The 15928-nt window shown below is 39.2% G+C and overlaps 1 protein-coding gene across 1 annotated transcript in view; it reads left to right on the top strand.

Annotated features, from left to right (window-relative positions):
- Nucleotides 1-15928, top strand: part of COL6A1 (collagen type VI alpha 1 chain) — a 48742-nt gene that overhangs the window by 24063 nt on the left and 8751 nt on the right. Inside the window, exons 19-29 of the mRNA XM_040439224.1 lie at nt 194-256; nt 734-796; nt 7785-7847; nt 9766-9828; nt 11772-11822; nt 12064-12099; nt 12204-12266; nt 12730-12795; nt 12923-12958; nt 13280-13316; nt 15769-15777. Coding sequence (XP_040295158.1) covers nt 194-256; nt 734-796; nt 7785-7847; nt 9766-9828; nt 11772-11822; nt 12064-12099; nt 12204-12266; nt 12730-12795; nt 12923-12958; nt 13280-13316; nt 15769-15777 — 550 coding nt within the window. The remainder of the gene's footprint in view (nt 1-193; nt 257-733; nt 797-7784; nt 7848-9765; nt 9829-11771; nt 11823-12063; nt 12100-12203; nt 12267-12729; nt 12796-12922; nt 12959-13279; nt 13317-15768; nt 15778-15928) is intronic.

Here is a 15928-nt window from a genome sequence, read left to right as displayed (position 1 = left end):
ATGTAAACCATAAAGAAGCCATTCAAACAGCGGATCAACATGAGTGCAGAGAGTTGGACCTTCATCGGTCTGATATTAATGGCCTATTCAGCCGTTCATGATAGGCTCTTGAATGATAACAGTTTTATACCGAAATGAACTATACACTTAACAATTTATATAATTTTTCCAATCTTTTTTTTTTTTTTTACAGGGCGGTCAAGGAGAGCGTGGTCCTCCAGGGCTATCTGGTGCACGGGGACCCAGAGGAGATAAGGTAGATATCACGAAAGGGGAGTTCTATCACAAACTATGTAGAATAAAAATATCATTGTTAGTTGTTTTAGATGTTGTAGCTATTTATCATTTACTTTTAAAAACTTACCTGGAGGCAGCCATTTTGGAGACACTAAATGTGGCTAAGGTGTGCTAAAACAAAAACAGAGCCGATATACAATCCTTCTGCAAAATGGTGTGGCTTTCAAATTGGTTGTTAATGGCTTTGTGATATTGCAAGTAAATCTGCTGTTTACCTGCCAAATGACATGGTCATTAACAATCAGTCTGAAAACAGCTCCAATTTTTGGCACAATAGCACATTGCAGGGGTGCTTTTGTTAACCCAGACTAAAGGTTTAAAACATTTAAAACATATATATTTAGGGTTCAATCAGTTTAAGCATGTATAACCTTACACTACATTTAGTTTATTATGTATCTGTTATAAATTATTGTTTTTTCAATTCTGTTTCTAGGGAGATCCCGGCCAAGCAGGAGACCAAGGTCGAGATGGACCTATTGGTTCATCTGGTGATCCAGTAAGAATCAATGTTTATGATGATATTACTGCTTAGACTTATTCTCAGATCTATATATCTTATAGCTTACAGCATTTTCAAAATGTTTACCTACAGTACCTACAGGGAGACTGAGCTGGTCTAAAACAATGTCTGTCTCATTACTGGTTCAGACCTCTACAACCTGGACCAGTAATGAGACAGGAACTGTGGCTACATCAGACTTTTGTAGGCACTGTAGCTACACTGTGACCCCCAATCAGAGCTCTGTCCTCATAAAATAGATGCTAATCATCCCCTGTAGGTACCGACTTACATATTTTTGAACTCCTTACTAGAAGGTCACTTTTAAATGAAATTTCAATTCCTTTTTGTAGTGGCTAAAAATAGACATAAAGTTGTCTATGACTATACGGGGGATTGAGAGCTCTGTGTATTTAAAAAAAAATATTATAAAATAAATGACTACAGAATATTAAATACAAAAATACAAAATGTAAATGTCACAATGGCGGTTCATGACCTCTGCTGTCCTGTGCGCACAGGTGCTGGCTTCCTGTGTATGAATTAAGTCTTGTACTGTATTCATTGTACAGTACCTCTGTCTTCAGCACTGCTAGGGTTAATCTTCTCCTGCTCTGTGAGCTGCTGCATGATTGTGTCTACTTGCTGATCAGCTGCTCTTATATATACCTGACTGTTTCCTTTAGTCCTTGCCTGTGCAATTAGCCTCTACAGATCATGCTAGGTCTCTCTAGCTATCTAGAGCCTTTGAAAGAGCTATTATCAGTTATTATACCTCTCTCAGACACAGTGGGTGGAGACTAGCTGCCATCCACTGCACACACAGAAAGTAGAGGAAAATATCCTTCCTAACCATCTCACAGTCAGAAACAGCTCGAGGATAATGGAAGACATTACAGAGAAGTACTGACCTGCATTTTTGTGAATGAAGCACTTTTGATGAGCTATAGGCTTCTTATGTAGCTGTGCAGTCCTGCTTGTTTATATGTGTCTCCTTAGTTCCTCCTCCCCTTTCTATAGACTTGCATTAATATATGTAATATGATCTACCATCAGAGATGATTCCATCTTGGATGGGAAAAAGTTATTTTTCATACTAAAAAGCAATTTTGTTTTGAGGGGGAGCTGGTACACACCTGATAGAGGAGAACTAGACATTTATCACTGATAAAAAATATTACAGAACTTCTTGTGGTCATTTGCACTATTGATTTATGCAAAGTTGTGTGAAGTTAGTGACCATTTAAAGTGTGAATACCAGAGGACCCCTAGGATAACACCCTTAGGTCTAGCCCAAATTTAAACCAGTTGGTTGGCACAGTGGATCCACAATCCTTGCCAGTAACAGTAAAAATATATAAAGCTTTTATTTTAAGCAGTTTCAGTCTTCTTTAGGCTCCCTTCAAACCTAGTTGTGTAAAGCAAGCTGAATGTTTGCTATATCTTTATAATGTTTTACATGAATACTGTGCACCACTACTGTACAATATGGAATACTTTCTCTATGACTTTATTTCCTCTTTATAATTTTTATGTGAAGGTTATTTTATATAAACATTGGCAGAAAAGATCTCTGCACTTAGAGTTAAAAAATGTAACAGCAAAAGATGGAGGAGAAATTAAGCAGAAAATAAGTCAGACGTGGCTGCAGACGGCTCTGAGTAAAGATTTGGAGGTTTTCCATTATAATAACAAAGAGGGTATGTGCTTCTAGCCAAATGGAATTAAAGATGTAAACTGTGCTTTGTTCTGATACTATAGTTACAAAAATGTGCTATCAATTTCACAGTGATTTGCCTATTTTTTGTACTTTTCTTAAATAAAGGGATTGCAAACTGTTGTGCTTAATGGGAATCTACCAAACTACATTTTTGATCAGCCAGCCAGAGTTGTAGACATGGGAGGGGACTATTTAGACAGAATAATGGGGAAAATTTGCTAATATAGTCTAAAAATACGACAGTGTAAACTTAGGCATTGTTAAACTGCGCCAGATTAATCATAATGGCTGATGCAGGATCATAAATCTTTAGCATATTTAGACTGCCTAGTTTAGGTTTACATCATCTATAACTTGGCTTTGTTTTACTCCAAAATTTTTGCATATTTTTGCCCCCTGAGGCACATTTAAGCCACAACCTCTTTCCTGTAAAGCCATGCCCCCTGTCGGATAAGGGGTAAAAATTTTAGAAAAATGTCTAAAACACTTGATAAAGCATGTACAAAGCATGGACATCAGTTTTTGGTGTATTTTTGATAGTACATTTCCCCCATTGTATACTTTTGGTGTCAGCTAAATAAAGTAACTGATAATTGGTTAGTTCTGTGTGGCCCTTAGTTCTGTATGCATAGCTTTGTTCCTGCAACTACCAATCTTTAGTTTGAGACACCTAGACAAAATAAAGCTTAGTTAAAAATGAGCTTCAGGAATTTTCAGAGGACATACAGTTGCAAGAAAAAGTATGTGAACCCTTTGGAATCATATGGATTTCTGCACAAATTGGTCATAAAATGTGATCTGATCTTCAACTAAGTCACAACAATAGACAATCACAGTCTGCTTAAACTAATAACACACAAATAATTAAATGTTACCATGTTTTTATTGAACACACCATGTAAACATTCACAGTGTAGGTGGAAAAAGTATGTGAACCCCTAGACTAATTACATCTCCAAGAGCTAATTGGAGCGAGGTGTCAGCCAACTGGAGTCCAATCAATGAGATGAGATTGGAAGTTTTGGTTATAGCTGCCCTGCCCTATAAAAAACACACACCAGTTCTGGGTTTGCTTTTCACAAGAAGCATTGCCTGATGTGAATGATGCCTCGCACAAAAGAGCTCTCAGGAGACCTACGATTAAGAATTATTGACTTGCATAAAGCTGGAAAGGGTTATAAAAGTATCTCCAAAAGCCTTGCTGTTCATCAGTCCACGGTAAGACAAATTGTCTATAAATGGAGAAAGTTCAGCACTGCTGCTACTCTCCCTAGGAGTGGCCGTCCTGTAAAGATGACTGCAAGAGCACAGCGCAGACTGCTTGATGAGGTGAAGAAGAATCCTAGAGTGTCAGCTAAAGACTTACAAAAGTCTCTGGAAATATGCTAACATCCCTGTTAGCGAATCTACGATGCGTAAAACACTAAACGAGAATGGATTTCATGGGAGGATACCACAGAGGAAGCCACTGCTGTCCCAAAAAAACATTGCTGCATGTTTACAGTTTACACAAGAGCACCTGGATGTTCCACAGCAGTACTGGCAAAATATTCTGTGGACAGATAAAATCAAAGTTGAGTTGTTTGGAAGAAACACACAACACTATGTGTGGAGAAAAGAGGCACAGCACACCGACATTAAAACCTCATCCCAACTGTCAAGTATGGTGGTGGGGGCATCATGGTTTGGGGCTGCTTTGCTGCGTCAGGGCCTGGACGGATTGCTATCATCGAAGGAAAAATGAATTCCCAAGTTTATTAAGACATTTTGCAGGAGAAGTTAAGGCCATCTGTCCACCAGCTGAAGCTTAACAGATAATGGGTGATGCATCATGACAACGACCCAAAGCATAGAAGTAAATCAACAACAGAATGGCTTAAACAGATGAAAATACGCCTTCTGGAGTAGCCCAGTCAGAGTCTCTGACCTCAACCCGATTGAGATGCTGTGGCATGACCTCAAGAAAGCGATTCACACCAGACATCCCAAGAATATTGCTGAACTGAAACAGTCCTGTAAAGAGGAATGGTCAAGAATTACTCCTTACAGGAAACGTTTGGTTAAAGTTATTACAGGAAACGTTTGGTTGAAGTTATTGCTGCCAAAGGAAACGTTTGGTTGAAGTTATTGCTGCCAAAGGAAGTTCAACCAGTTATTAAATTCAAGGGTTCACATACTTTTTCCACCTGCACTGTGAATATTTACATGGTGTGTTCAATAAAATCATGGTAACATTTAATTCTTTGTGTGTTATTAGTTTAAGCAGACTGTGATTGTCTATTGTTGTGACTTAGATGAAGATCAGATCACATTTTATGACCAATTTGTGCAGAAATCCATATCATTCCAAAGGGTTCACATACTTTTTCTTGCAACTGTATAATGCTAACTTTTCAGCAATATTCTAGCAGAGTAGTTTGTTTCATCCCAGCTCAATTGTATCCATATATTTTGAGCCCTTTTATTATGGAATACTAGCTGTGTCATGTGATCCCAGTCTGGCTACAAGCCCAGAGCATGATCATAATATGAGCACATATTACCTGTGTCAATGCAAGTCTATGTAGAGGGGAAGGAGTGAGCAGGAACTAAATGAGACACACAAAGACAAGCAAACTGGTTCTGCTGCAAAAGTGGAGTGGACTTAAAGAGGACCTGTCACCACCCCTGATATGTCTGTTTTAATAGCTTCATGCATTCCCCATGTAATAACAATTCTGGAGCATCTATTCTTATGGCTCTATGTAGTGTCGTCCCTGTATTATTTCTACTAGAAGTTATGAATGAATTGCTATTAGCCTTCAGTAAGGGTACAGAGGGGGGTAACCAGTTAGGGGGGTGTACCTGCACAGTCTGACAATGACAGCACTGATTGGGTAATGTCAGATTGTACAGGCACCCCAACTTTTGTCATTTACTTTCTGTTACAAAGATTGTGAGATATTCTCTTTACTTTATTATAATAGTTCTCACGGAGTTTAATCTGTATAGTAATGTGCACATCCACCTACTGAGGTGGTCGCACATGTTCAGTCCTGTCCTTCAGCTGCCACCAGCTGTATTTATCTTTAGAAGCTGTGACAGTTACAGGGAGAGAATGGCATCACAAAGGACACCCCCGCCCCCCGAGGACAGACACACCCCTGAGCTGTGACAGGGAAAAAGACACACCCCATGAGCTCTCAGATTCAAATAAATGTAGCAGAGAAATTGGAGCAATAAAGCTATGGATCCACATGAGGTACAGGGCTGGTTGTAGCCTTGTTAGAAAGAAATTGTCAAGTGCTATATGATGTCTGATTCTCGTTTTTTACATCAATCATGGTATAATCCCTTTAAGACACACAAGCCACCATTTATCACTTCTGAAAAAAAATTTAATATGAGACATTGATTGAGATTGGTGACATTAGTGTAAGTTTTTACATAGTGCCAGGACTTCCTTACTATAAATGTATAAAAGTGAGATTTCTCTTAATATTTCCAAAGGTGCTGTAGATATGTGAGATAAAGCACTGATCAGAGGTAGATGCTTTTCTAGAATTAGTCATAGTATGTGTGAAGAGGAACAATCATTATATGCAATGATTTTTTTCACTCCAGACATCGTAAATAGTGTTGAGCGACTTCGATCCGAATTTCAGGATAAATTCCATTGGCCGCAAAGCAGAATTTCCTTGTGCTTCGTGGTAGCGAATCGATTTAACCTGAAATAGTGTAAAAAAACAAAAAATATATACTTACTGGATCCATATGTAAATGATCAGGTAAGTATGATTTATTATTTTCAGTTTTACACTCTATTATTTATCTCAGCTGCCATGATCATGTATGAACGCGGCATCTGAGGGATACAATGACGGGGCGCGGTGCAATCGCCGCTCCCTGTCATTGCACTCACTACTTACAAAAAAATGCGCTTCGCGACAAACTAATTCGTCACAAAGCAAATTTTTGTAAAAATCGGTGAAGCAGCCGATTAGATTTTTTTCAATAATTCGCTCATAATCATGAACTAGGTGAAGAATATGGCATGAGGGCAATAATTACTTTCCAAAACATTTTAAATTGGTGTCTAGAGCAGTGGTGACAGGTACTGAGCATACTCTGGGATGCAATTTGGTCTAGTGGTTATGCAATTTGGATGGGAAAGCAAATGTTAACATTACAGTACATGCTAAATGAGGATATAAGTGAATGGTAAACGCTGTAGAAACCAGTGCCGGGCAGCTGCAGCCAAGGCAATGAGATCATAGTATGCATCAAAAGGGTCATAGATAAAAAAAATAGCTCTATACAAATTGGACCAGTGGCGTAACTAGAAATGACTGGGTCCACAGCAACGAACGGACTCCCGTCCCTCACAAGCAGCTTTTTTGAAACCCCCTCCTCCCCTGCAACTCCCACTCCTGCGGCTAGTCAAGATGGCGCTCTCAGACCAGGCCCAGCAGCCTCCCTGTCAGTTTCCCACACATATATATATTGTATGTCATGTCACTGTATATAGGGGGCCCTGACAATAAAATCTTTTATTTCTCCTCTTGGGTCAGCCCCTTCTGAGTCTGGGCCCCAAAGCAGCCACTTCCCCTATAGCTACGCCCCTGAATTGGACCACACATGGAGTATTGTGCACAGCTTTGGACTCCAGTGTATAGAAAAAAAGACTTGAGGAGATAAATTGAATGAAAAAATGGGGTTATGTCTTTTGGAAAAAAGAAGACCTGAGAGACCTAATCACTATATATAAATATATCAAAGGCCAAAACCGACATCTCTCTAATGATGTAAAAGGTCTGGACGTCTTTTTTGAAAGATATATTGAAAGCTATTAGGACTGCATTTCTTGGCAATGACCAGGGATTTCTTCTGTTAGGATCAGGAAGGATCAGTTAAGATCAGAAAAACATACAATTTTCTGGCTATCTTTTCTGATATAGATGGTATGTTGCTCCTTAGAACTAATGTCTTCCAAGGACACTTATTTTCTGGATTCTGGATTTTTTTTTGTTTGTACTTTGCACTTTTCTCTAGCTTTGTACTTCCGATCATCGTCTTTTCACCTCTTAGCCATTATACGCTGCACCGCTATTGGACTTTAGATACACTTAGAGAATCTTAAAAATGTTTGGATCCTAATCTTATCAGTCTGACTTGCGGTTTCCTTTTTCTCAGATTCATTTTTGACTCTCAAGCTTTCTTCACTAGTGGAGTTAAGTTCGGTGATAGTGTCTTGTCTATTAACATTCACGTTTTATTGATTTGTAGGGTGAATCAGGGCCTGGAGGAGCAAAAGGATACAGAGGGGATGAAGGACCAAGCGGTCCCGAGGTGTGTATATTTTTAAATATTTTGAATGGGCAAGAAGGACAGTTTCTCTTTAAGACAATTTTTATAAATCTGCTCTATAGACTTTAGGTTACTTATATAGCGCCCACTGGAATATATTAGAATAAGGCCTTCTCTTTTAAAGAATGTAGTCAAGATAAATCCTATTAAATCCTTTAAAACTCACCTAGATCATTTTTATTTCACCCCACTAAGTTTTCATTATGTTATAGCTTTAAATTGTACAACTTCTCCAGATTTAAAGGGGTTGTCTAGCTTTTTTTAAGTAATGACTTATCCTGGCCAATCAACTGTTCTGTGTAGCTCAGTTGCTGGAAATTGGAGCCGCAGCTACAGAGAATGTTGACAATGCTCTGTAGCTCCAGCCTGACTTCTGGCGACAGAGCTACACAGAACAGCTGATCAGATGTATATATGAGAAACCCATTGGTAAGCCATCAACTAAGCTTAGCATCCAAGCTCTTACTATGGCCCCATACCAAATGGAGTTGTAATACAACCACATGTATGAGACCTTAAAGGGGTTGTTCACCTTTTGGGGGGCCTTTCTTCCAAACCCCCACGTGACTGGACCTATGGAGGGATATAAAACTTACCTGCTCCCTGATGCTGGGTCCCTGCTCCTTCACTCCCTCACCAGGGATGCTTTGCTCTGATCCCCGAGTGTCAACATCCTATTTGATGGGGGTCATGTGGTCGCTGCAGCCAATGACTGGCTGAATCGGTGACGAGTCCCCCATGTGTCATGTCACAGAGTAACGTGAGGCATTAGGGGGACACGTCACAGATGCAGCCAGTCATTTGCTGCATCGGATACATGACCTCCTTCAAATAGGATGTTGGCCCAGAAGACCGGAGTGAGGCAGCGGCGGCAGGGGAGCAAAGGAGCCAGAAGCCAGTGATAGGAAGCAGGTATATATGCTGACATCCACAGGTTGGGCCACGTGGGGAAGGGCTGCCCTGAAAAACTCCCTTAAAGAGGACCCTTATGAATGACAATTCTGGGGCATTTATTCTTATGACTCTATGTGGCGCCATTCCTCTATTATTCCTGTGTGAAGTAAAGGTACTTCTGAATGTTAACCGTTGGGGGTGTCTGACATTATTCAGTCAGTGCTGACAGTGTCAGATTGTGCAGGGACACATCCCAGTTGGTAACACCCAGTTGCACTTTTATTTATAAACTTCTAGCAGGAATAAAAGATGAATGGCACAAGATGTCTTTTATCCAAAAACATTTAGCTTATACTAGTTAAACCAGAGACACCCATCTGTAGACAACACCGTTTTGGGGTTCTCGCCCCCTCATCAGTACAGAGCAGAGGACTTTTACCTTGGGTGGGATGCCTTCAATGCAGCTCAAGGTATATGGCTTCTTTGAACAGAGGCACTGGTGTAGAAAACCCCTTTAAATGTAATGATATTAGCAACATTATGTTGTGACCAGTCCCTGGAGAATTCACAGCCTGCATTCATTTGAATACTTTCTGCATCCACAAAATGTCTGCCATGTGCAGACAAGGATTACCCTTTGAAGAAAATATTGGAAACGTATGGTCTCTGCATCGTACTGTGCTGGGAAAATGAGCCAACTCAATTCTGTGGCATAAAAAGAATGACTGTTGCTATTGCCTTACATACTAGCTGCATGTCACATGCTGGGTTTCCCCCACATTAAGCTGAGCAGTGGTCGATGACCACAGCCAGAATTTTAGGGACCTATGTCCAGAAAGAGAATTGATGAGCTGCTTTTGATTCCCGCTGGACCCTCTAGCATATGTACTAAGCTGCAATCACTTGCAGCTGTTTCCTGTGTCTCCTCTGTTTCCTATTAGCTATAAATTCTTTTTTTTTCCTTTCATTTATTCTTAGTTTTGCCTTTATAATTTTATTGCTTCAGGGGCCTAAAGGACCAAGAGGAGCTAAAGGATTACCCGGAGAGGCAGGAGTGGCAGGCGATAGGGTAAGAGCGTAACTGTAAAAAGGAGATGGCTAATTCTGCCGGCGAGAGCAGTATGGGAGTGTTCATAGGCTGCAGTTAAATTGCATCTGGTACAGTTTTACGGTATCTATAAGATGAAAGTGAAAAACACGGAAGGCGTTTAATCCACCATAACAAGGATTGTCTTAATTGTCATGTAATTTCATGTATGTCCATGTTTATAGAGGGTAAATGAGATATTTTGGGTTCTCAAGCCTTACATAATGTAGGTGGAGTTTCCCCCATCACATCATAGTGTATTTTTACATATTGAGGGAGATTTATTAATACTCTTGTATGTTTAAATTTAGGTAGCTTTAAACTAGACACAGCGCCAAATTTATCATAGTGATGCACCTTGTAGAATAGATTTGACGCAAATTGCTAGATATGTTAGACACTGCTCCTCATGTCACCTTTCGGTTGGCTTACAATGAACCAACATTTTGCACCAAGATTTTGGAGCAATATTGTCTCAATTTGAGGAATGTTAAGACTCCTTGACTTGCCACATGCAAAAAGTGTCTTAATAATAAATCTAGCTCAATACATTTATGCTCATTTTTGTACCACAAATTAAGCCAAACTTCTGGCACATTTAACTTAATGAACTTCCCCTTTGCGTTCATCAATATTCATTTATGAAACACAAAGGCAAAATGCGTAAGTGTATGTTAATAAAGATGAACACATTGAGGCAAGGATTGAAGCCAAAATGGGGATGGCCTCCATCCGTCAGTACAAACCTTGATTCAAAAATTATATCCATGACTCAAAAAATTTATAAAACATATATCCAACCTAACACCCCAATTATGATCAAAATCACACAGTATTCCTTTTAGTTCATAGCAAAATAATAAAAAATATAAAAATCAATAACGGCAGCATGCATGTACAGAAAACAGAAGCTCACAAGGACTGTAATTCCTATGTATAACACCATATATGGCATAGGTAAAACAATGTTGTCATCAGACACAGATATACGCCTATCTGAAAATCCCTATCACATGTAAAGTGCAAGTGCAACAACAGAGAATTCTGGGGATACGAGCTCAGCAAGGGGAAACACTCCATATACTGAGTACCTAATAAGTACAAGATAGACACCATCCACAATGGGTAACAAAACACAAGTACCGAACAGAGTAGCTTCAGCCCCAACGCGTGTTTTACTCTCGCTTACTCAGGGGATATCCTAGTACTGTGCTCCTTGCCTTTCAATACCCTCTTAATGATTTAAATTAAAAACAAGTGAAATAAATTAGGCCAAACCTACTAGATATTCATAATATGCGCACTCTCGTGGACTAGGCGGCGTGCGTTCCACCTTGGAATGCATGTCGTAACATCCTGAATCGGACATGCAAATGGGAACGCCCGCACTTGCAAAAAAGCACCGCAAAACTCGCTGACAATGAACGCCAAGCCATCCTGTCCCTCTTTGACCTTCCAAAAAGTTGAGAGGTATGCGCTTGCTTTTTAATGTTCAGTGTGGCCCAGTATCAACACCCTTTTACATGTGCTGAATCAGTCGATCAGTTCATTTGTGGGCCGATTGCATCTTTTATATTGACCTAAGAACCATCGTTTTTGGCAGCACATCTCCCCATGTAAACAGCACAATATGCAAACAATCTTGTTTGTCCCCATACAGTTTGCATCAAGCAGTGTAAAAAACCCTTAAAATGAGTGGCGTCATCTTGTTAGATCATCAATCGGTGCTCATTTAGACCAGGCTTTGGCCAGTATAAAAGGACCCTAAATGCTACTCTCAAACAGCAAAAGCTTGGAGACATCTTACTTAAATTAAACAAGCCATACTCTATGAATTAATATTTCCTCGATGCAGGACATCATCTCGGTTGTTACTATAACTGAATTTATTTTATTATCATACACTAATAGTATTTTATCCTTAGGGTGAAGATGGCCTCCCAGGAAATGGAACAGATGGTTTTCCAGGCTTTCAGGTAAGTTTATTTCCCAAATGTAGTGTCCATATCTCTGGCTGACAGCGTAGCCTAAACAAGTCATCAAGAAGAGTACGCTGGTGGTCAGTAAGTTTTAGACCCAACTTTTGACACTTTATGAAGCAAACAATTTTCAGATGGGGACTTGAAGAAGACATTTATTTACTTAAGAGTATTCCATATGTATGAAATCTTTACAAATGTAAACAATTTGTTAATAACAGTTTCATATCTTTTTTAGGGATACCCTGGAGCTCGAGGAGATCGTGGCGTAAACGTAAGCTAACGCATATAGCTATCACTCTAAGCGTCTTATTTTTGAACAATGAGTCAGGGAAGAAACCTTTTAATACTAAAGCTCCTAATTATTTTTTTCTATAGGGAACAAAAGGGTATCCAGGACCTAAGGGAGATGAGGGGGATGCTGGAGACCCTGGTGCGGATGTGAGTATGATGACAGATAAGTCTGAAATGGTGTTTGTTTAGAGTTTTACAAGATGGATTGTTATTTTGAGGTTAAATATATGGTTCAAAAATGAAACATAACTCCTCTTTCTTCTGACTATTAAGTGTGACAGCAAGTCTCCTATTTATAAAAAATAAATGTCTAGTCCCCCCCCATCACTTGTATCATAGTATTACGGTATAGTTCTGCTAACCACTGTAATTTTTCCATTCCTTATTCTGCACCATCTTTGTCCCACCTCTCTGCCTTCAGTTCTCGCTGTTCCATCCCCATTCTATCTATACTACATCTCCCATGTGGAGGCAAATGTGAAAGCAAAGGAGCTGTTGATAGTCTGTGATGAATTTTATATATGGCTTTTATATCATTCGAAAATGATATAATTTTGTAAAAGTAAATAGGAAAAACAGTATGAAAATGTTATTTATCTCCTTCATTTAGAATCTTGTACCTGGGGTGGTAGGGCCCAAGGGAGCAAAAGGATACAGAGGCCAAGAAGGACCACTGGTAAGTCACATATATTTGTGCGGATGTTTTTCTTGGTGTTACACTGTCAATTAGTCAGCAATTTCAATTTTGTTAAATTTACATTTTATTCTGTTTTTGTTATTTTTTTTACTTTCTTTCCTTGTAGGGACCTCCTGGAACTCCAGGACCACCAGGCCCAGATGTAAGTCATGATAGCCATATATACATGTTAAAATGATTTATCCAGTACAGACAGATTCTGTCACTACTGGCTGTGGTAACCAGATTTTCAGTAACTTGCAGCAGCCACTCCGACTTGGCTTGCATACCCTACTTTACCAGTTGTTGGCATTAGGAAATCCCATACAAAAAATGACAAGACATAGGAAACATGTATTCCAAGTGACTCACTCTGCTTCTAAATTAGGAGCCTGGCAGCTATCCAGCGTTTGAGATTTTTATTGGATGTCTGCTTTATACATTTACTTACACTTTAAACAACATCTTATTGTTATATCCACAGGAGTGTGAAATTCTGGACATCATCATGAAAATGTGTTGTAAGTATTAATTGGTCTTCAAGTACATGCTGTAATGAAGGACCCCGAATAAATAATACATGAATTATTATTTGTTAAAACATTGTGGCTCTGGATAAGTCATGAAACTGGGTGACCCAACAAGCATGGGATCTAGATAGAGACCCTTATGTAAGGACTAGTTTCTTCATTTTATGAATAAATATTGAGGAGCGTGCAATTCTAGTAAGCAATACATAAAGCACACCAGTCATTATAGGTGCATTTAAGAATCAACCACAAAAGGAGATGTTGCTCTCCTGTCAGTACGTAGCACACCCTTAGAAGCAGAAGTACCACATATAAAGTGACAATTAACAGTATAGCAATGAATGAAGCACTGGACTGAGATAGAAACCTTCCTAGAACGCATTGTTATGTGTCTTTTTGCCACTCTTCTGTTCTGTAGCTGCCTTTTCCTCCTCATCCCCTTTCCAAAGACTTTTATGGGCGGCACTTAACCTGATTCCTCAGAGAGCTGATAATCTGTCTCGATTTTTAGCTATGAATTTAGAGTGAATGATCAGTTCAGACAGTGAGGAAGGGGGGGGGGGGGAGTAGAAGAATTGGCTGGTAAGTGAAGAAAGAGGCATTTTTTCCTTAAAAAAAAGATATTACAAAGCTTCTTACTCCCACCTGTACTATTAATTATTGCAAAGTTTGTAGAAACAATAGTGTGCATTTAAAGTTACATTTTACTAGAGTAATTAAAGGGGTTGTCCCATGAATAATATTCTACAGTTTTCAAATCACCACCTGGATCTGAATACTTTCATGATTGCGTGAAATTAAAAATGTATTATAGCCACTGAGTTATTCAATGAAATCTATCTGTATAGCGCCACGTGCTGTTTTCTCTTTTTCTAAATTCTTTGTCCTGCTCACTGAAATGGCCGCACATGCTCAGTTCCATCCTTCAACTGCCAGTAGCTTATTGAAATAAGAGTAACTGCAGAACAATTAGAGTAATGAATAGTGAGAATTCTGGATCCATGTCAGGTCCAGGGCTGGTTCTAGCTTTGTTAGAAAGAGGTTGTCATGTAGACTTGCATTATTTTCATTTTTACATTACTCATAGGATAACCCATTTAATATTCTAAAGTATTCCCTGCTGTTTATGCAAATTAGGCAAGCAGGAGTTCCAGCCAGGAAAATGTCCTGGCTCTGTTTGACATGTGTGGATATTTATCTGATGCCATGACCATTTAAGTTGCCTCCTTGCCGTGTGATAGGCTACAGAAGCTCCACGTTAACTATAGTAAGTACTCTAGTGTTCTGGATAGGACTCCTGTGTGCCTAATTTGCTGCAGCTTAGATTACTTTCACACCAGCATCTTTGCTGGATCCGTCATGGATCAGCAAAAACGCTTCTGAGCTGATAATACAACTGCCTGCATCCGTTACGAACGGATCCGATTGTATTATCTTTAAAATAGCCAAGACGGATCCCTCATGAACACCACTGAAAGTCAATGGGGGATGGATCCGTTTTCTATTGTGTCAGGGAAAACAGATCTTTCCCCATTGACTTACATTGTGTGTCAGGACGGATCCGTCTTGCTCCGCACCACATCAAGGATAGAAAAAAGCTGCTTGCATCGTTATTCTGTCCGCGATGGGGACGCAACCAAACAGAACGGAATACATTCTGGTGCACTCCGTTCCGTTCACTTTTGTCCCCATTGACAATGAATGGGGACAAAACTGAAGCGTTTTCCCCCTGCTATTGAGATCCTATAACAGATCTCAATACCGGAAAGGGAAAGTGCAAGTGTGAAAGCAACCTTGGCTTTGTTATAAAATAGGGTTCAGTTATTTATCAGATGTTTTTTTTAGCTACCATAGGCTTTAATCTTAGCCCTACAAATTAGAACTTAGCTTTGTTATAAAATAACATTTGATATAGGGTTGAGTTACTCTATCAGATGTTTTAGTTACCATTGGCTTTACAAATTAGCCTTATAAATTAGAATTTGCATATAATACAGGGTTAATTTATCTATCAGATATTAACGTTTGCTAATGCCAGTGATCATTTCAAGTTTGAGCAGGTAACCTTTCAGTATGGCAAATAAAAGAACCACCCTATCATTAACTGGAGACATCCACAAAGCACATTACTAACCTCTAAAACTGTTAGCATGGATGATAGAGTAGTCACCAAAATTACACTGGACATATTGAGTTGAAAAAGACATGTATAGGGTTCTTTGAATTGTCCTAATGTTCCTCAGATGTCCATCTGTTCCCTTTGATGCTGGATGTTCTCAGTAAGAGATGTCTTTCAAAAGTGCAAAGGGTCCTGCTCTTTATGTAGCTGTGCATACTTCATGTCTAAGTGATCGGAGGCCTGTTTATTATCATCTGGATCTTTGATGCTGGAGTTATTTATGACGAGCTAATTTTAATTGCCTTTTAACTTTATTTTTTTCAGCTTGCTGTGGTAAGTATGCATTGATGCCTGTGAGTATACATCTATATTCATTTTTTCTTCTAAGCTTAACCATATCTGATCTTTTCATATTCCAAAATGTGGACACTATACAGTTCTCATACTAACATCCAAAAATTCTTGCTTGTTCGCATGATCTTTT

Source organism: Bufo bufo, chromosome 7 (assembly GCF_905171765.1).
Source record: "Bufo bufo chromosome 7, aBufBuf1.1, whole genome shotgun sequence".
Taxonomy (NCBI): Eukaryota; Metazoa; Chordata; class Amphibia; order Anura; family Bufonidae; genus Bufo; species Bufo bufo.
The sequence above is the reverse complement of the archived record's forward strand: the minus strand, read 5'-3'. Positions and strand labels throughout refer to the sequence as shown.